General features: G+C 39.2%; 1 protein-coding gene across 2 annotated transcripts; it reads left to right on the forward strand.

Annotated features, from left to right (window-relative positions):
• Window positions 1–11,851: 11,851 nt before the first annotated feature.
• Window positions 11,852–21,194, forward strand: abcb6a (ATP binding cassette subfamily B member 6 (LAN blood group) a). 2 transcript variants are annotated; one of them, XM_028006721.1, is made up of 20 exons: window positions 11,852–11,996; window positions 13,512–14,029; window positions 15,375–15,515; window positions 15,755–15,944; window positions 16,021–16,113; window positions 16,210–16,402; window positions 16,491–16,612; window positions 17,048–17,157; window positions 17,276–17,341; window positions 18,019–18,144; window positions 18,223–18,299; window positions 18,380–18,443; window positions 18,518–18,603; window positions 18,686–18,743; window positions 18,831–18,935; window positions 19,330–19,504; window positions 19,626–19,738; window positions 19,822–19,916; window positions 20,104–20,172; window positions 20,257–21,194. In XM_028006721.1, the coding sequence occupies exons 1-20, from the start codon at window positions 11,966–11,968 to the stop codon at window positions 20,414–20,416; spliced, it is 2,592 nt and encodes an 863-aa protein (XP_027862522.1). In that variant the 5' UTR covers window positions 11,852–11,965; the 3' UTR covers window positions 20,417–21,194. The 2 variants fall into 2 exon arrangements, with proteins under 2 accessions (XP_027862522.1, XP_027862523.1); XM_028006722.1 differs by lacking the exon at window positions 11,852–11,996 and adding an exon at window positions 12,758–13,037.
• Window positions 21,195–21,311: the final 117 nt, after the last annotated feature.

The raw sequence follows: 21,311 nt of genomic DNA on the forward strand, positions 1-21,311 counted from the left end.
ACTGTGTCCAAAAACAAATACGTGGAGGAAGTGATTTAAAGCCAGAGCTACAAGTAGGCCAAAAGTGATGTCATTGTGAAGCAGGACAGAAGAAATGAACCGTAAAGTCTAACCTACAGCATTTTTAATGGCTTGTAACCAAAGACTGTACCTCTGATGAGTTCAGGGCACCGCATTTGATTTCCCAGAAGATTCTCAGCACTGACATTTTCTCTATCAGCACATCTGAGCCAGCCATTCCGTCTCAAGCTATTAAAGCACTCGGGCATTTCCTCATAACTGAACTTTTATTGTAGACCCACAACATGACCAGTGGCCCTATGAGGCAGGCCACCTGTTCGCACCACTTCAGGCTGCTGTGTTTACAATCACAGTTGCCCTATATAGACCAGGAACCTTGTTATCAGGCACAGCAGGAGGCCTTGCACAGTCGGTACAAACCATCTGTCTGGAGCAATGATGGTTGAGTTTGGGAAACTGTCGCAGTTATCATAGATCTTGACATAATAGATCTATTACATTTAGGTTTATCATGTTAAATTGCTTACCAAATGAGAAAACTGATTTGTTATTCTATTTCCATGGTCTGGAAATCTCTTTTTTCCATAGTACTGCAAGTCAAAAGGGCTTTTTTGAAATCTGCTTTGTAGTTTACAGCAATAAAACACATTCTTGCCAAAAAAAGATCCATTTACAAAAGAATAGATTGTTTTGTTGATAAACGTGTTGGTACTTGAAGGCAACCACAAAAATGATTGAGTCATCATTCTTACTTTTGCTCCAGTATTATGAAACTATTTGAATTTTGGCTTCAATTGAAAGAACAACTGAATGCCTAGACTTTGGGTGTTGTTTGTTAGCATAAAGTTGCTCAGGTAAGAAAATGCATTTTACTGTGGTTTTTACTTTTTATATGTTCTCCATCTACTGTCATCCACAAATTAACAAAATTATAAAAACTAACACTCTCCACTGATGTTTCTGTTGTGTGTTTACTAGGGATATGACAGTACACAAAAACCAGGGTTTGGTAAGTACCATCATTGGTTAAATTTTATATATATTTCCTGTTTGTTTCCTTGTGCCACGCAATTAAAATTCTTTGGAAATTGCTTTGTAACCCTTTGTAGACTGATAGATGCCAATGACTCCTTTTGCCTAGTTCAAGATGGGAGACAGTTTCTATTTAAGCAATAATACTACTAGTCATTTATTTCTTTTGACAAAGATAGAAGGTCAAAACCCAACTTAAAGAGTAGAGAAGTAAAAATTACGGTATATATGTCCTTTCGATTGGTAGAACTATTTACCGAGAGTAAATATGTGGTCTTTGTATTTCTGCTTTTATTATAAAGCAACTGCAGACAACAGAAACTTTTAACACAATCCCATTCTCAACAAAGATAAAACAAGGTCTCTGAAATCTCAATCACTAAAGTCTTGAACCTGAGAGGAAGAGCAGCTAAAAATGTACCTGTCAGTCACAAGTAAAGGAAAGCTGTTAGTGGAGCAATCACGCCTGACAAGTTGTCAGGGTCTGAGCGTTCTTTGCCAAAACATCTTATAGCCTCTGTAATAGTCTGCTCAACGCTGGCACCTCAGACAATTCTTCTCTCCGAAGCTGTCAGATCATTTCAGCTGGGCTGACTTGTAAAGCCTGTTATTATTTGAACAAGCGTGTCAATAATAGAATAAAAAATAAACTTGTATTTAGTGAAAAGTTGTGATCAACCAACAATGACAAGAGGATGACGTGCTTAAGAATGTCTGGGAGCAAATTCAGTAAGAAGCTGACTGTTTAAAAGGAAACAAGATAGAAATAACATCGGCTTAATGTCTACAATGCAAAATGTTACCCCAGTTTAAGTTTTAAATTCAAAACGGCCCCTCATAACTCTTTAAATCTGAGCTTTTTTATCTAGTCCGCTGAGGCAAAAATCAAAAATTGCACTTTGAAGCCATCTGTTCCCAAATAATTGACGATTCTCTGCTTCAAAAAAGACAGAACCTCCAGAGTCTCCCTGGCTCAGCTCATAAATCTGCTCATCTGCAACTAATTAACTCCACAAGTAACGTGTGTTTACCAAGTGGCTTTGAATAAGCAGCTGCAGCAGTCCTACTTTGAACTTGGACACTGTAGCATGTCAGCAAAGACAGAAAAAGCTGAATAAAATAATACACCTTGAGTATTTAAAACGATGCTTTTGAGGAATATAGTATTGTATCTTGGGCAATTGTCTCTTTTTTTTCTGCATCATACTGGAAGGATAAAAGGAGCTTGGATTTTGCAGGTAGTCAGATTTAAGCATAAACCCACATACTGCATCTCTTCAGTCTGCAGGTCTATACCCCTGATTCTTAAAACTGGTAGTCCTCTGCTGTATTTAATAGCACTTTGAATAAGTGTTAGCATTACGGTAAATACGAACTATTAACTTTATGGCTAATACTGTAAATACTAAAAGCCAAAGGAGTTATTAATGCAAGAATGGGCTGGAGAATTTTCTGGAGGGCGTGACTCAAAACTATTAACAAAAATTCACCTATGGGTGGAATTTTTTTTTTTTTTTTTGCAGAGTATATCTAAAATGTTATAAAGTAAATGTAGCTAGGTGCAAGGCAACTAGACACACTATTGGCTGGAGTTTGCAAAGCAACCAATCCAGGAGTGTCATTCATTTTCCTTGTTGCTATTTTGCTCCATCCCCAAGAGCAGAAATAAGGAAAACAGTAGATATAAGCTTGTTATAGGTTTCCACTATACATATGAAAGCATATTAGGTGTTTGAACTATTAAAATAGGCAGTTATTAGCTTTTTTAGCAAAGTATTTTATATGACAATTTGTCAAAATGGTCAAAATATCTTAATCTTAAAATAAATTTTAAGAAAAACTGCATTAAGCCCAATGGTCAGGTTGTCAGGTGGTGATAGATAAAGAGCTTTTTTTTCTAAGATGGCAACATCTTTTTTCCTTTTTCTTAATGCAAAAAACTGACTCATATTTTGAGATGAGACTGCAGCTGTCACTCACTGGCTCTTTCTTGTTTTTCCTCTCCCGGTGGTTTCATGATTGGATCATAAGAAGTGTGAGCTGTGAGAAAAGTGATGGGGCAAGGGGGAGATTAGTGCCAGAGAGGCCTGTGTCCATGGGAAGCCTCGGCAGAGAGCTCTCTGTTTGGTTAATGCACCTCAGCTCTGTGTATAACTCCAATCTTCTGAGGATGGTTATATTTTATTCCTTATAGGAGGCAGAAATAATGCTACAAGAGCATCCTTCTCTCTGAGGTAGCTCCGTATCACAGTGCTCAGAGTAACTGCACCCAGGAGGAAAAGAGGATTTTCAGCCTCATTCATCCGCGTTGAGCTCCAGCTAAATATCAGTCAAACAGCCAACTTAGCAATCCCTTTCTCTCTCTCTTTTTTTTTTTTTTCCCCTCCATATCAGCCCGGCACACTCACACAGACGCTCTCGCCCTGGCGGCAGATTCATGGGACATTTGCAGTAGGCGTTTTGGAGATTTATCGCCCCACATTCCTCTCTGCCTTGCATTGTTTTTCACCTGAATTTTTATATCACACTTTAAATCTCTCAGTAGCGAAAGGCTTGAAACTGCAGCACCCCCACCGGCATTAGAGCTCTCGCGCCGAAATATTTATGCAGGGATATAGAGAAGAGGCACTAAAAGATGAAAATACGACAATTGGAGCAATCCTTCATGCAGCACGGAAAAGTGGGGGGCCCTGCTAGATTTGCTTATCGGTGCCTCTGAAACCACGGTTTGGGTCCTCTGAGGCATAACAGCATCAGGCCACTGGGACACAAGCATGGAGTAAAAGTAAACACATCACAGGAGAGCATAAGCAAGTTGTAAACAAACCCTTCCTACAATGACCAGGCTTTCCATATATGCAGTGGATAGAGCAACAATTTAACAATCAAATCCACCTACAAAGGCTGCTGCAAATATCAAATCAATATCCTGTCTTTGTCTTTGACACAATGTTAACATGGCGTCATCATGGGATTATTTGTAACAGTAATAACCTCCAGAGAGCATTGCCAGGGGAGCATCCACCACCTGCCCTCCTCTCTGAACGAGTTAGGAGGGGAAAAACAAGATCAAAGATGTGTGAATGGGTGTGTTTGGAAATTTCTCCCTCAAAAACTACTTTTATTCCAACAAATACTTAAGTAAAAGTACTAGTTATGATTTCAGATTTTTATTTGTAAACATTTTTGAAAGCCACCTAAGAGAAGCTTCACCTCCTATCAGGATAACAATCTTAAGCTTAAAGCCGGAGCGCCGACAGAACGGTTATATCAAAGTATAATGATATGTTAGAATGGGTCCGGTTCAAGTGAGCTGAGTGTCACAGCCTCCCTGTTTATACTTAATTATATTCAGTTTAAATATAAAGCAGCATTTCACAACATGTTTTGTCTGAAGACACTTTACAAAATGTCAATCCAATTTATACAGACAGATTAAAAGTTTAATACATCCATTAATTCAAATTATCCGAGTTATTAAACCATTTTTACTTCAGTTTCCTTTTTATGCTGAATGCCATACATGTCCTCACAAAAACTGATTTCAAATTGTGCTGAAGTGATCACAAGTTTGACCTTGTTAATCATTTAATACTGAAATATTAAAAGACACTATTGTGGAATTGTGTCAGAATTAAACCAAATGTGCTTTATTAGCTATCAATAAAATGTTATTGTGTGACCGTGAGAGGCTGAAGACTCGCCAACATTCATGTTAGTTAATACACAATTTACACATAAAAAGTACATATTAAAATAATGTCAAACTCACCGCTGGTGTTTAAATAATGTCATGGATGAAATGGCCTCCAAAATGTCCTCTGTTACCCAAATTTGCATCTTCAGTATTTCACAGGTCATCTAAACACCGAAAACAGGTTTTAGATGGCGAATGGATTATAAATACTTATTAACGTGCCACGGGCGGCTGGTCTGGTGGAAAACGTCTTCAAATCTGAAAACGTTTCTCAAAAGTCCAAACAAATAAATAAATTAATAAATAAAACGCAAGCTTCTGAAACTAAATTTCTCAGAATTCAAAAAGTCACATACAAGCCGAATAAAAGCAGCGTGGCTTTCAAGCTTGAGTTAATTCTGAGAAAAAGTTAGATTCTTTTTTGTTTGTTTGTTTGTTTGTTTCTAGTGGCCCTAATCCTCTTCTGTAGCCTTCTTACTTCCTGAGTTTTTTTAAATATAAAATACTGAAAAAGCCCATTCTCAGTACAGGTTCTGTAGTCATTAAATAAACCTGTACTGGAATAGTTTGAAACAAAGCATGCCCCCAAAAATTTAAGTTTAAGGACTACAATAATTCATTTGTAAGGAAATGTGCACGTGGCTAATGAACCAGAATTTGGCAACTCTCGTTAAGAAATTTATTCAGAACTTGATCCAACCTAAAAGTATAGTAAAAAAAAAACAAACGCAAACTGTTCTCTTAATTTAACAAAGGTTATAAACTTCATTTAAAAATTGCATCCACTTGACCTGTTTTCCTATAATTAACAAGATCTCAATAAAATATGGCTTCCACAACATCCTAAAGCTTAGCAATGCGTATTAAGATTACAATTAAAGTCCTCCTGTCTTCAATAATGTCAAAAAATTTTAAAATATATGCAGTATGTAGCATGCATGAACTGTTCCAAAACGTAGATATATTGTATGTGAGGCATTCTGAAAGAATTAAGAGAGTAAGAATGATTCCAAAACAGCTGCTGCTTGTTTTTGAAACTTATACTGTCAGTTCCAATATGCTTTGAATGAAACCGCAAGAAATACTTCCAGTATTCCCACGACCCCCAACCAAATAAATATCCTCCCTCAGCTTGACACCAGTGAGAGCTCTTGTCTCCAGATGCTCTGTCTGTCTTGTAACTTTCCCCTCCACCCGCCATCATCCTCCCCTTTCCACTCCTACAGCCCGCAGGAGTGCGACGCTACCTGCATGCAATCAGAGCATGCAGATGCACTGAACGTGCCACCATAATCGGCACGTTCACGTCGCAGTGATGAATGGCCCCCTTCTCTCGCTAATGCAGGAAAGCGTTATCCATCACCACCCAGCCCAAAGGAAAGAGATGCTCGTTGAAAAGTGACATTCTGCTCCCTGGCAGCGTCCCCGAAGAGCCATGTGGAAGTCAGCCCGGCTGCAGAGCTACTCATGCGGGAAGGTGCCTCCCTCCTTCCTAATCCTCCTCGAGTGGGGAATCATAAAGGCACTTCAAGTTCATTAAATACTCCTCACTTTATTCTGCATTATTTAGACGTCCATCCATCCATCCATTTTCTGTTCACCCTTGTCCCGTGTTAGGGATAAATGGCACTGAAATGCATGTATTAAGTGTGCATCCTCAAACGTCAGCAGATTTTAGTCCAATAGAGAACCTTTTGGATTTTGTGGAATGAGTGGTTGATATGGTTGCAGTAGGTCTGTTACACAAGTTTTTTTATAGACTCTTGTTCATAATTTCTTTGGTTGAGGCATTGCGTTTCTGGGCAACTATTCCTTCTATTTTTGGATGCTGTGCAGCCCTTTCTTCTTCACTTTAGGATAGTTGTTGTGATGCGTAACCAGGCAACAAGGCATTGTTTTTACAACAGGAAACAGTGGATTAGCATCTCAAAACTTCAAATAATAACTAAGTCGGGGATTTAAAAAATGAGTGGCAACAGCAAATGAGGTGGATTTGCAATCCTTGCCAAAACCAGATGTTCTCGGACATGTTAATGTGAAATGTAGCCTCTGTTGCCTGGATATTGAGCTGTTAGCATACAGCAGTCTTCAGTCAGAGGCCTCTTCTGATTCACTGCAAGACTGACTGCTACTGAAGATCCTTCATGCCCAAAGTATCACCATCCACAAAGAGTCTTGAAGATACTTGACTGATCTGAGATACGACAACATTTATTTTCCCGTTGGGATACATAAAGTATTTCTGAGTTGAACTGATTTGAATTTAATATATTTGGATTGACAATTTTGCAGCAGTGGCGTAATGCTCTCCTGTTATAATTATCTCATGATGAAGGTTGGTTGATGTTGAACGCAAATGCAGAAAGGGGAGAGCGACAAAAAATAGCACAGGGGGCGAAAGAGAGTACACAAGAAACTAGGAAATGGATCTAACACTAGAGAATAACTGGAGCTAATAAACATGGATAAACTCTGTAATATAACTAGAAACAGTAAGAAGGACTGAACTAAAGTAAAACGTAAGCAAGACCGATCTTCTGTCTTTTTCTTTTCTAATCAAAGAAAGAGACTAAGGAACTCAGAATAATAAAAACTCAAAAATAACTCAAAACAACCAAGAACATAACAAATTGAGGTGATTCTAAAGGTTAGCTAGGGTGAATCCCACAATCAGCGAAGTCTGCCTATCTAATGAAGTGGCTGATGTGCGTATTTCAATCTGCAGAGATTCCACTGTTAGTGGGAATGAATCTGAGAAATATTGTCATGCAACATAGAATTGACTTTCATTTTTGAATCTTATCCTATTCTTATCTAAAGACATTAAAACATTAAAAGGTATGCAGCTTTCAGGGAACCACGCTGCAGCCAGCATTCATGCCAAAAGTGATTGCATTATAACAACTCGCAGTACCTTGCAAAAGTATATTGTAAAGATGAACGAAATATTCACATATAAGCATCCTGCGCTTTTTTTTCTTCTTTTATTTTATGTTAGGAAAAACTTTCAAAAATCATGTATCATTTTCCCTTCAGTTCAGAATTTAAACATTACTCAGAGCTAAATCTGAAATCTCTCTTATATTTTCTAAAATGCTAGCTTGTGCCTCGTTTTTGCTAGATTTCAGTCAGTCATCAGCCAGCCTAAAACAAACCCTTCAAAGTAGGACACAACACAGCGTGTTTCCAACTCCCTGATACTGCAGTTGCTGATTTTCCGTTTCATCAGCAGACTCCTGATGTCCAGAAGCAGCCATGGTCACATCACTTCTTCTGAATTTCTTACTACCTCCGTCCCTCCCTCCCTCCCTCACTCACTCACTCTCTCAGACTTTCTCTCTCTCCAGGGTTCTGGATTTGGCACAAGTTGAATGAAAGTGCTTGGAGGTCAACTGCATCCACCTTATGACATTTGCAGCAGGCCGTCGGAGGCCATGAAGAGCTGCTCTCATTCATCAAAGACTTCATCGGTGCTGGTGCCGACCCCAAAATCCACGATCTTCTGCCTGCAACAGGAAGGAGTTTTACATCATGGGTTTTTGTTTTTGCTTTTCTTTATTTAAAAACCTCGTGCTTTTGCATCAAACGATACATGATAATCTTGTGCAGTTGCATATTTATTACATACATATTTATTCTTACATATCTACATATTTATTCTGTACTTAAATGTTTCAGATATTCCAACTAATTTTGATATCAGACAAAGATAGCCTAAGAAAACACAAAATAATCCCTGATTCTTTTGGATAAAAGCCGGAAGCAAAAACTCTGTTTTTGCTTTTTGAGCTCATATGAATTCAGCGGTTCACCTCAGAGCCTTGTGCAGCAGTGCATGCCTGTCTCGCAGTCTGAGTGCATGAGATATACAATAAGCAATTTAATTAATCTGCATAACATTAGTCCCAGGATGCTGCATTCTCACATAATGTTAGTGTGCCCTAAAGCTTTTTTATTGTGTGCGGAGTTGATCACATAAACAGTTAAATATGAAAGTAGAAACAAACTTACACTTTGTCTGAAGTCTGGTTGCGAGGTTCTCTAACTACACTCCTCCACTTCAGCCTATCTATATCTCCAAATCAACAAACGCTGATACCACAGAGGTTCAATCTCATCTTTTTTTTTTTTTATCTCAGCTACTTCTTAATCAATTCTTAGCCCCCCTACTCTCTGTCTCTCTTGGACTGAAGCTCAGCTTCAGTTCAATCTCAGTGCAGAGGACCCTCTTTGTGTTTGTCAAGAGCAAGTTGACAGCAGATCTTGTCCCCTGAGCTGTTCTCTTTGCGGCAAAGAAAAGGTGGATGAGTTACTCTCGCTGTAGGTTGGCAGGGTTGGGCAGTGCAAACTTGACCTCGGTAGGAAAGTGAGGTCCAGCTGGAAGTCTTTCACCATGGAGGCCTGGACAGATACACCTTTAGATTCTTAGAAAGCATTCGGCATTTATCTAAAGTGTGAAACAGGAGTCATGGGTACTGCACATTGAATATTTGAAATTTTTGGAAAATAACTCAAATCTTCTCAGGATTGGATGAAGAGTGTCTGCGAGCGTCAGAGATTCAAATGATAGTGGACTAGTGCATCATTACGCTTTACTTTTAACTATTCCAGAATAGTCCAGGTTAATATGTTTTCTTCTGGTTTTTAGCTCTGTTCATCTTCCCACCATTTCTGACCTGCTTTATGCTGCCACCACCATGTTGAACCAGAGGTCAGTGTTGTCCAAACCGCTTGTCTAGTGGACCAAAAATCCTCAATTGAAAGTATTTGTGAGTCCAAAGAAAAAATCACTAAACTAACTAAAATTACAAGAAAATATTATATGAACTGTTGTTTTTTTATCTGATTTGTTAAGATGAAGGGATTCAATTTGTAATTGTTTTAGGTCTTGACTAAAAAGAAAAAGTTAATTCTCAACAATAAGAACAGGATTGGGGGTCACATTTTGTGTCAAATTTGTTATTTATAGCCAAGTTTAAGACATTACGCTAAAAGCGTTCTTGGGTGCCTCAAGAACGCTTTTGAGTAAAAGTCTTTGGGTAGATTTGCTCTTGCTTACTATGAAATTCAAGAAATTGCAAAGAGAGTGGCTAGAATCACACAACGCATGAGACAAAAATGATCTGAGGGTTATGACACTGAAAATGCTGTATTTGAACTGATTAAACATGAACAATATCAAGAGCGACTGGCGTATATTAAAGGCAGCAAAGGCGATTCACCGGGGCGCTTTAATAAGAAACAAGCTCGAAAAGCCGAGTCTCCCAGTGACTTCTGTTCAGCACAATCGAAAGCTTTATTGATCGCCCTCGGTGCTAATAAGATTGGACGTAGCACTCCTAATGCCACCAGTATTCCTTTCCCACTAAATCAAGAGATAAAATTGGCATATGCATCCATCTTGTCCCCACCTCTTACCGCCTATATGTGTCAGGCGGCAAACAAAGAGAGGCGGGCGAGTGGAAAAAGCAGCTCTGGGGAGTAGAACAGATACACCTAAAGGACTTATAGGGCTCCAGCTGATGCTTGTATGCGGGGGTTCCTTACAAAAGAAGGAGAGAGATGAGGTTTGTGATGGGCAGGCCATCACATCTACAGGGGGGGACAAAGGAGCAGGGTGATGAGCAGCCAGTGGACAGAAGGTCCATTTCCACTCATACAAAAGAACCGGGGAGATGAAGCAGATTAGTAGCTCTTTATTCCCTTTGTGAAGGCTCTAAATGATAAGATTTAGCCTCTTTTTTTTCGTATCCTTTCCTCTTGTGTGTGTGTGTGTGTGTATTAGAGGGGGTAAATTCACACAAGACATCACAAGCTCTCTTATTTCTTTTTCCTTATCCACTCCACACCACTCCTTTGCCTTCACCCCCTCTTTCATACGCTAACTTTTTCTGAGAAATAATTTATTCCTCCAGAGAAAGCACAGCTACAACAGCTGGTGTTTGAGTCACTTTCCTTTCTTTTTGCTAACCCCCAAATTTACAGTTTGAATGGCGAGGCACTCGGCTTAAAGCCTCTCATCACTGCAGGATGATGCATTTCTGTGCGCTCCCTGAGCTGGAAATTACCCCTTTAAGTGAAAGACAAACCCTGTCGCTGCTGGCAATATCATCAGTCAGTCAGTCGGGGGCTTTTATTTGGCTGTCACATGATGCGCTGATGTTAATAACATCTCATGTGTTGTGATGTGACTTCTAGAGGCAGTTCCTCCTCCAATTTGCATGAACGGGTGTGAAGATTTAGTGAAAAGCTTGTACTCACAGGTCTCATCTGTGTCACGGTTTTCAAACCTTTGCATCTAGTGCCATCTACTGTTCGCCTCCCAGCACTACAGGGGATAAAATGGTGTTAAAGTGGACGTCAGAAAACTCAGAGGTTCAAAACCAATTTCTTTTTCACATGTAAGCCACTTCTGATGTCGTCTCTGGTTCAGAAGTAATTTAGCACAAGGACTGTTACTGTTGTGGCTTATAACCTGAATATGTTTGTGTGTGATGATGGCTTTTGAAGTTCTGACTCCAGCTGTAGTCCATGTTGTCTAAATAAACGTTTTTCCTTCCACTCAACTTTTCAGTAATATACTTGAATACTGTATTCTGCCGACTTCTTTAACACTTTCCTTTTGTAGCTAACCCTCAGTTTGAATCTGATTTACTTTAATCTGAAGTTTAAATCTCACTTTTTTATGGAAATTTAATAAGTTTAGTCTTGAAGAAATTATTTTTTTAATCTTTATTATTTTTAAGATCTTTTTTTTTTTTTTTAAAACCAACATAGAAAACCTACCATTTTAACACAATAAGCAGAAACAACTTCTGATTCTATAGATCTGCTTATTAATGTGCTAGTGTTAAAGCAGATGAACAAGTGTGAAGCGAGGCGTGCTAATTGTAATTGAGCAACTTTATTAATAGAAAACAAACTATTTGTTGAATAAATAGTGCAGGGCTGTGAAAAAGTATTCCCCTCACTTTTCCCATAAGGGTTTTGGTTTCTGTGGTGGTGTTGTTGTTGTTGTTGTTGTTGTTGTCATGTCACATTTAACTGTTTCAGATAATCAAAAAATGCAACACAAGTAAAGACAAAAAGCATTCAAAAAAAAACATATCCATCTATCCAGTTGAACCGGTTTGTTATTGCACAGTTTAGGGGGTTTGAGGTCTATCATTTGGTTGAGAAGCTGGTTCCACTTTGGATAAGTCAGCAGTCTGTGAAATGATGGATGTATACATGGCCCTATCCAGAGGTAGGTAACTACTTACATTTATAACTTTTTGAAAGCGAAGCTAGTTTTAGGAGTATTTTTACTGCAGTATCTTTGCACACTTGAGTAACTTCTGTATCCTGAAGTTGCTGAACTAACAATCACTGAAAGAAGAACAAACGTTTCAACCAAAAATGCATCAGACACATAACTTTTATATAAAGTGACAAGAGCTATTTCCTGTCTGCTAAGCCTGTGGTGTCATTTAGGGATCAAGAAGATACAATTAATTCCACATATTGTTTGTTCTTCTTGAATTTGTTATTTTGTACTTATGTTATTTGTTTGTATTGACCTTCATTTGAGTTGTTAAAATAGCAGAATTTGCAGATTATTTTTTGTCTGTCTGATGAAATCATGTTAGAATATTAAATCAGATCACTCAGTACACCAAAAGCCTTTTTACTTTTTTACTCCTGCATCTTTGACAGCTAGGTTGTTGGTTTTTTTTTTTTGAATAATAATGTGCTAAATTAGTGGTACTTTTGGGTACTTTATCCACCTCTGGGCTTATCTTTTAATCTTAAATGTTGTGTTTTCATTCGCTTAAAGCAGAAAATTATGATAATAAACAAACGTAAAGGTTTGAAAACATATTCAGTGTAATGAATCTATATAATGTGTTTGATTTAGTGGATTAATTTACTGAAATAAATAAATCTTTTAATAATATTCAAATTTTTCAAAAGGGTCGTTTTAGTTTTCGTCCACTGGGGGGCGCTGTAGCTGCCGTGCAGTCTGACGTCGTTGCGTAAACGTCAATTGCGGAGTCATGGAGAGCTGTTGTTCAACACCTGACGCTACAAGGACGAAATGTGTTGGAGCTTTTATCCACTCGGCTGAGAGCAACAATGACAGAAACACCGCGTAGAAGAAGCTGAAGCTTCAGTTTGATACGGCTGTTTAGTTTTAAAACCGGGTGTTAGCCACAACAAACCGGTTAGCCTCCCTCCTCCAGAGGCTAATCTCTGTTGGCGATAAGTGCGGTATCTACTCTATATTATCTGAATTTGGGCGAGCAAGGTAAGGTTCATACATCAACAACAGCGAAACTAAACGTCAAATGTATTTGCAGAGCTGTAAATGCACGGTTGCTACTCATTTTTCTCAGTATACCGCAGTTTAAATGTGAACTGTTTCCATATTTCTATGCATGTTATCATAGAAGCGGCTCTCGTGAAGAAATGCTGCGTACTTTACTCTGTGTCTCTTTTCTTTGTTTCGAAAGGAAACTTATATAATATAACATTTCCCTCCACGCAGGATGCTATAAATGTCAGCATTTATATCTGTAATTTTTATGGCAAAACCCAAACATTATGTGTTAGAATTTGAATGCAGCATGACAGGGATTTAAAAATAAACATAAGTAGGTTAAAACACTGGAGCTGCATTGGATCTTCATCTTGCTTGTGTTCCACTTTTTAATTGAACGACTGAAATAATCAACTACCTGTCTCCTATTGTTTTTCTCTTACATCTGCTCCACGGCTGCAGTCATGGTGTACATCCAGAGCTACTGTGAGGGAAACATCTCCATCTCCCACACCTGGGTGGATTTAGGTATCTCCCCCTGCTTCCACTTCACCCTCATCTCCACTATCCTGCTCTCCATCTGCTTCTTCCTCGGCACCGTCCACTGCATCTGCTACCAGAAGTATGGCACCCGCATGGAGCCCAAATTCATCCCTCGCTCCCACCTCTACGGCCTCCAGCTGGTCCTCACCATTCTCCTCTTGCTCCAATTCCTGGCTGGGCTGGTGTGGCGAGCGGCCGACGGCGGAGAGCTCCCGGGTTACGTGGTGCTGTACGGCTCCTTCTCGATGCTGGGATGGTCCTGGGCGTTGGGCGTGCTCTGGGTGGAGAGGCGTAGGGTCCCCCTGATGGACCGGACGAGGGGTCACAGCACCGCCCTGCTGGTGTTCTGGGCCTTTGCTTTCTCTGCTGAGAACCTGGCCTTCGTCTCCTGGTACAGTTCACAGTGGTGGTGGGCGCTGGAGACCAGTCAGCAAGAGGTGAGGCAAAACCTAGAAGAAAAGACTTTATTTATTTATTACTTTTTTGCATGTCCACAACCTGAAATCTTGTGTAATATCCATTTGTCACACTTAATCTGGTCATTATGATAAATCTCCTTTCATTGTCAGTCTAAAAGGCCAAAGGCTGGATATGTATTTGCTTTGTGCGCCACTCCTTTTCAAGGTACAAAACCTGCTTAACATGCAAAGCATTAAAAACAAACGGCACATGACGAAAGATGTTTCTCTTTTCTGCTGAGTCACATGACAAAAGATGTTTCTCTTTTCTGCTGAGTCATGCCTTCAGATTCTCATCTCTACTCTTATCAACTGCCTTTTTGTCCCCCCATTTTTTATAAAGAAAAAAGAGAACTATGACTCGGCTCCTGCCATGCTGAGTCAGAGTTAGTCAGCTCATAACCAAAGCTGCTTCTCTAATTTGTTGCCTGCTTATCTGTCTATGTGAACACTTGTTTTTATTGAATCTCTTTATAATTAAAAAAGAGCTGCTGATAATTGATTATTCTATTGATTATTCCGATGATTAATCAAATAAATGATCAAATTTTTCATTTAACCGCTTAAGCTTATTTTAGACAATATTAGAAACACATTTAAACATTAAAATAAACATATAATTCAGTTAATCTTTTAAATAAGAGGGGGGAAACATTTACTTACTTGAATTGCAATAACGGTATTCCTTTTTTTTTTTATTTACATTCAGTCATGTTGAATTACTATTACTATTATTAATATTTAACACCTAAGATCGGGGTAGCTTGTCATTTCCCCTGGGGGATCAGTAAGATATATTCTTTTTTTATTCTATTGTATTCCTTCATGTTCTGATTGGAACATATTAACCGACAAAGAAGGTTATTTTGTTTTAATCTTTTTTTTTTTTTTTTTTTTAAGGTTTTGTTGGCTCTAGTGGCCTTTATTTGAAAGTAGTTTGACAGGAAACAGGGTAATCAGAGAGGGGGAAGACATGCGGCAAACGTCGCCAGGCCGGGAATCGAACCTACGACCACCGCTACAAGGACTAAGGCCTCAACGTGGGTCATGCTTTGCCCCTGCGCCACCACAGCACCCCTGTTTTAATCTTTTTAAATGTATTTTTTAATTACCGCTCTGAGGATGATGTTCTTTCAGCCAATGGCCTATTTTGAGTCTGTATACTCCAGTTAACGATTAATTGCTTACTAATTTAGATTATTTCAACAATCAGCTAATCACGATTAATTCCGTTAATCCTTTCAGCCCTAATTTGAAGCTCGTTCAGATGATAAGGAAACATCTACATCATCCATGTAGTTTAAGATGTTGTTGAATCTTTCAGGTGGAGTTTGCTCTCTGGGTGATCCGGTACGTCTGCACCGGGCTGCTCTTCTTCGTTGGTCTGAAAGCCCCCGGCTTGCCCCGAAAACCCTACATTCTCCTTATAAATGAAGACGAGCGGGACGTGGAAAACAGCACACAGGTAGGAGAGTATGAGCAGCAAAAAAAGAAAGGATATTCAACCTTTTTAAAGAAGAAAAGAAAAAACATCTGCATTTCTGTTCCTTCCCCATGAGTCCACATCAGTCTTTTAGGATAAGGATGGACACTTTTTCTACTATTAGTTTTGCAAAACTTGCCCAAGTTCAATGTGTCAGAACTTTTGCATGGCCCTGTATGTCATGTTTTGGGTTTTTTGGGGGGTTTTTTCCTGATTTTTAGAGCCTGTTAGGAAGACCAGAGGAGAACCAGTCAACCTGGCAAGGGTTCAGGAAGAAGGTCCGTCTGCTGGTTCCCTACATGTGGCCCCGAGGCAACATTGTCCTCCAGGTGCTGGTCCTCTTCTGCTTGGGCCTGCTGGGAGTGGAGAGAGCTATTAATGTCTTTGTACCCATCTACTATAAAAATATCGGTGAGTGAAGCCACGTGTTTTAGGTGTGTGAGATTTGAGCTGGATGAAAATGTTTCTTTGTGACCCTCTTTTACAGTTAATGGGTTAACTGATGGCAGCAGCTGGCACACTGTGGCGTCCACAGTGGGTGTGTATGTTGGACTCAAGTTCCTGCAGGGTGGGGGAGCAGGTGAGTGCTACCTCTACATTTGTAAATGTTTAAAATCTCAGAGATTTCCTGATTCTGTTATGCATTTTTCTGTTTCCTGCCTGTCCTTTTCTTCAGGTGCCTCCGGGTTCGTCAGCAACTTGCGCTCGTTCCTCTGGATCCGGGTGCAGCAGTTCACCAATCGGGTGGTGCAGGTCCGCCTGTTCGCTCACCTGCACTCGCTCTCGCTGCGCTGGCATCTGGGCCGCAAAACCGGCGATGTGCTGAGGAGCATCGACCGCGGCACGTCGTCAATCAACAGCCTGCTCAGGTCTGTGTTTGTTCACGCCGTGAAATAAACCAAAACCAACAAAAAAAAAAAAACCCAACTAAAATAAATCTTTTTGTTTTTTTCACAGCTACATTGTGTTTAGCATCTTTCCAACCATCGCTGATATTGTGATTTCCATCATCTACTTCGTCACTAACTTTAACGCCTGGTTCGGCCTGATCGTCTTCATTTGCATGACCTTATACCTCAGTAAGTGCTGCATGTTGAAGCGTAACCATGACAATGAAATGTGCCTACAGAGCCTGAAATTAAACTACTATGAAAAAGCATTTGCCCCTTGAATTTAATAACTGCTCCTGCCAGTTTTAGCTCACTCTTCATAGCAGAATTGTTTTAATTCAGCCACATTGGAATTTTATTTTTAGATCAGAGCATGTTGTGTTGTTTTTGAGATCTTTTTGCCAGACGGATTCTATTTAATTTGTTTTTTGTTGGTTTTTTTTGTATATTTACTCAGATTATGTTTGATTAAAAATCTGGTCTGACGATCTGAAATCTTTATAGTGAGGCAGAAAAACATAAACTTGAAATCTGCATGGGGAACAAATACTTTTTTACAGCTCTGCATCTCCAAAACAATCTTAAAGAATGCTTAGGACGACTTTAATTATTTATGTCTTGTAGCTCTGACCATCATCATCACTGAGTGGAGAACCAAGTACAGACGGGACATGAATCTGCAGGACAACGCTGCCAAGTCCAAAGCCGTGGACTCATTGTTGAACTTTGAAACGGTATAATCAAATGAATGCAGATTTTGTTATGATTAGGATACAAAACAAAATGAAACAAATATTTGTATGCCTTAAAATCCCCTGATTCAAGTTTGTTCTCCTTTTGTCTTCTTAATAGGTAAAATACTACAATGCAGAGAACTACGAGGTCGGCCGGTTTGAAGACGCCATCTTGAAGTATCAGGTATGTCTGAGGTAGTGACTGCTTTTTCAAAGCAGTGTGATGAAAATAGTTTCTTTGAAAAGTTTTGTTTTTCTTTGACGGGAGTCAAAATAGTTTTGTTCAGTCCTGTCGGACGGAATGTTTTTCTTCTGTCAAGATCGCTATCAATGCTAATCTTCACAGCCTGTGCATGCAAACTTTAGTGTTTTATTGGGATTTTATGTGATGGACACAAAGTCGGGTTTGTTTATGGGTAAATGGAAAATTATCCAGGATTTTTGTACATTTTTTACAGACCTATATCTGAAAAGTTTGCTGTCCATTTTGATTTAGCTACCCAGTGTTGTCACAAGTCGTTTTATTGTCTCCATATTTTGTGAGTTACCTGAAGCAGCTTTAATTGTCTAGGAAATGAAAGAGGGCAGATTCTCTATTGGATGAAGTCTAGACAGTGACATTTATTTTCTGCTTTGTGTTTATTAATCACAATAAAACACAATAAAGGTTGCGGTTGTAATGGGACCAAAGGGTTTTGGTTTAATAGTTACACTAGAAACAAAAGCTTGGTATTTGAAGCTGCCGTGTTTTTAGAATTGCACGCTAACTTAGACAAGGTATCCACCTGGGATTCAGGAGAATGATTATGCGTTCTCATAACATCGACTATATTAATCATGTCATATCTGCTCCTGTTTTAGGCTTCAGAGTGGAAGACTCAGGCGTCCCTTGCCTTACTCAATCAAACCCAGAACGTCATCATCGGATCTGGACTGCTGGCCGGCTCTTTACTCTGTGCCTATTTTGTTACAGAGGGGAAATTTCAGGTGCTGAATCGGTTTATTCCTGCCATATTCTGATGTATTTCTCTTCTTATTGTGACAATGGCAGCCTTCTGATTCTAGGTGGGAGATTTTGTTCTCTTCGGTACATACATCATCCAGCTTTACACCCCTCTCAACTGGTTTGGAACCTACTACAGGTAAAAATGAGGCTCTACTGGGCTTAGATATGTCATTCTGAAACTGTTGTAAAATACTTTTTTGCCATTTTTTCCTGCAGAATGATCCAAAATTCCTTCATCGACATGGAAAGCATGTTCAAGCTGTTTGAGGAAGAAGAGGAGGTATGTTTGAAACTGCAGAGCATTTGGATCGGTGGTGTAGCGTTTCTTCTAAATGTTCTGCATGTTTTCTGCAGGTGAAAGACGAAGTTAATGCTGGAAGTTTGCAGTTCAAACTGGGAAGAGTGGAGTTTGACAGTGTCCACTTCAGCTACACCAATGGGTTTGTTCACATTTGCTTTCATTTTAGTGTAAAGTTGAGTACAAAGTCTAAAAATACTAAAGGATTTTGATAATTTTTACAGAAAGGAAATTCTCAGGAATGTGTCCTTCACTGTTCTTCCAGGACAGACTGTTGCACTGGTACGGTGAATTTAAATAGGGAATTTCTCATTATTAATATATTTCATGTGCTCTCTTATGATTTCTTGTTTTTGCTCTCCTTTTAAGGTTGGACCATCAGGATCTGGGAAAAGTACCATCATTCGCCTGCTTTTCCGCTTTTATAATGTTCAGGGAGGCTGCATTCGCATAGATGGCCAGGATATCTCAAAAGTAAGAGTCTAGATTGACACCAGAATTCTTCAAAATGTTTTCCTATTTTTAAGGGCAAATATAATAAATTTCACAGCTTTTCATCTCAGCTTTTGCATGAATAAAATGTAAATTTACTCATGGAAAATTCATATATTTGCACGAGTAAAACTCAAAAAATATGCAGAAAGTTTGAGCGAGGAGCACTGCCGAAAGTCGACCAAAGTTACGTATGTAAGGCAAAACCTGGGCATTAAAATATTCCACAATGTCAAATCTTGACATAAGTGTGAGCAAACCCACCAGCTTGAATCTGAATTCATTTGAATTTGTGGCCTGACACAGAGTCTGTGCTTTAATTTAACTGTAGTTTATGACTACACACTTCAGTTGTCATTGCCTTCTGTTTCCTCAGGTGAAGCAAACATCTCTCCGGGCGCACATCGGTGTGGTTCCTCAGGATACGGTGCTTTTCAATGACACAATCAGGGAAAACATTCGCTACGGTCGCATCACTGCATCTGACCACGAGGTGGAGGAGGCAGCCATAGCTGCAGACATACATGATAAAATCATGACTTTCCCTGAAGGTAACCCGTTGAGCTTGCAGGTTACAATTCCTCCCCTTATTTCCTTCTTTGCTTTATGAGTAATTTGAAAAAATATGTTTTTTTTTTTTTTTTTGTTTTCACCATGTTGTGGTATTTGCAGGCTATGACACGCAAGTGGGTGAGAGAGGTCTGAAGCTGAGTGGAGGTGAGAAGCAGAGGGTTGCTATTGCCAGAACAATCCTGAAGGCACCTCAGATCATCCTGTTGGATGAGGTATCAGAGCAAAGTTATACAAAAATCACCTTGAATAAAATACCAGAAGAAGTCTGTAGTTTTATAACCGAGTTTCTCTTTAGGCAACATCTGCTCTGGACACGCAGACAGAGCGCAACATCCAGGCCTCTCTGGCCAAAGTCTGCACCAATCGCACAACCGTCGTCGTAGCGCACAGGTAAGAGGAAAACACAGAAATCAGAGTTTGACTTGTGTATGTTTCATGTCTGGATACAGATAGGGAAACAAAAAAGTATTGCCCTGGCTTTATTTGTCTAAAAGTTCCATTCATCCACCCATTTTTCAAACAATCTAATTTTATTTTTGGCACTAATGCACTCCCTTGCTTTAAACAAAATATACAGGTTGTCCACCATCATTGGAGCGGATCAGATCCTGGTGATCAGTGAGGGTCGGATCGCTGAACGAGGAGGGTAGGTTTCTCCCCTGATCCTGTCGCCAATGTGGAGCAAATTTCCCTGAATCGGGATTAAATGCCAACCCTTTCTCGTTCCAAGGCATGACGAGTTGCTGTCCAAAGGAGGTCTATATGCAGACATGTGGCTGAAGCAACAGCAGGCCCACGACTCAGATTCCTCCTCAGATACTGAAGCAAAAGATCACAAGTCTGAGAAACTACAGCCACCGTCCACCTCTTCAGCCCATCAGGGACATTGAATGTATTTATTGCTTGAGACAACAAAGTGTGTTTTTGTACTCTACTTGTCAGAGTTGATGCTTTATTTAAAAGTTATACTGAGAACACTGAATGATGTGGTGATGTTATTTATTTTAGGAAATGTCCATGCAATGTCAGGTAGAAAAGGGAAGGTGCCTTTAAAGAACTGAGGATATGACACTACTATCAAATGTATAGAAATACACACTCATGTTAAAGCTCTACATGAGCTCTACCGTAAGCTCATGTAGAGCGTACATGTGCTTACGGTACGCCCTATCAACATGGCATGTCGATGGGGCATGGAAAGGGAATAAATTAAAAATCCATTCACCTTAATCAAGAAATGAATAACTCAGTGCGACTGTTATGAATGGGGTGAAGTACACGCTGTCAGGAATTTTCTTTTATTTGTCTGCATATACAATGTTAAGGTAAAACTTTTTAAGTGTACAATTCAATCAGTTTAGCATAGTGGGATATAATAATTGCTTTATTCTCATAATGGTTTACAGAAAAAGTCATGCATGACTACTGCTGTACCAACCGTTGCACACCGTCAGAATACACACCAACACAACTATTAGTTCTCAGTATGTGAAATGTAAACATACACTTTGTGCTGATCTGTGTTATTTTAACTTTTTTTTTTTTTTTTTTTTTGTATTTTTTTCTCCAATTTCTGACTTGAGGATCTGAAAATGTATACTTGGTTCTGTGGAAATTATAGAAGGGTTTGCCTTGGTATTATAAACAATAAAAATATTTTTCACAATCTCTGGGCTCTAAATGAAAAACATAAATTTCCATTAGATTTTAATGAGAATGTATTACCTTAAATAATTACTGGAGGATAAGGATTTTAAGCTTTAAGAAAAAAAAAATGTGATGCGC

The sequence above is a fragment of the Xiphophorus couchianus genome, chromosome 22 (genome assembly GCF_001444195.1).
Source record: "Xiphophorus couchianus chromosome 22, X_couchianus-1.0, whole genome shotgun sequence".
In the NCBI taxonomy this organism is placed as follows: domain Eukaryota; kingdom Metazoa; phylum Chordata; class Actinopteri; order Cyprinodontiformes; family Poeciliidae; genus Xiphophorus; species Xiphophorus couchianus.

Coding starts and splice junctions, on each gene's coding strand:
- abcb6a (XM_028006721.1), top strand. CDS start 11,966: ATGATGGATGTATACATGGCCCTATCCAGAG. Junction 15,516..15,754: donor ACGTGGAAAACAGCACACAG/GTAGGAGAGTAT, acceptor CCTGATTTTTAG/AGCCTGTTAGGAAGACCAGA. Junction 16,613..17,047: donor TTGCATGACCTTATACCTCA/GTAAGTGCTGCA, acceptor TATGTCTTGTAG/CTCTGACCATCATCATCACT.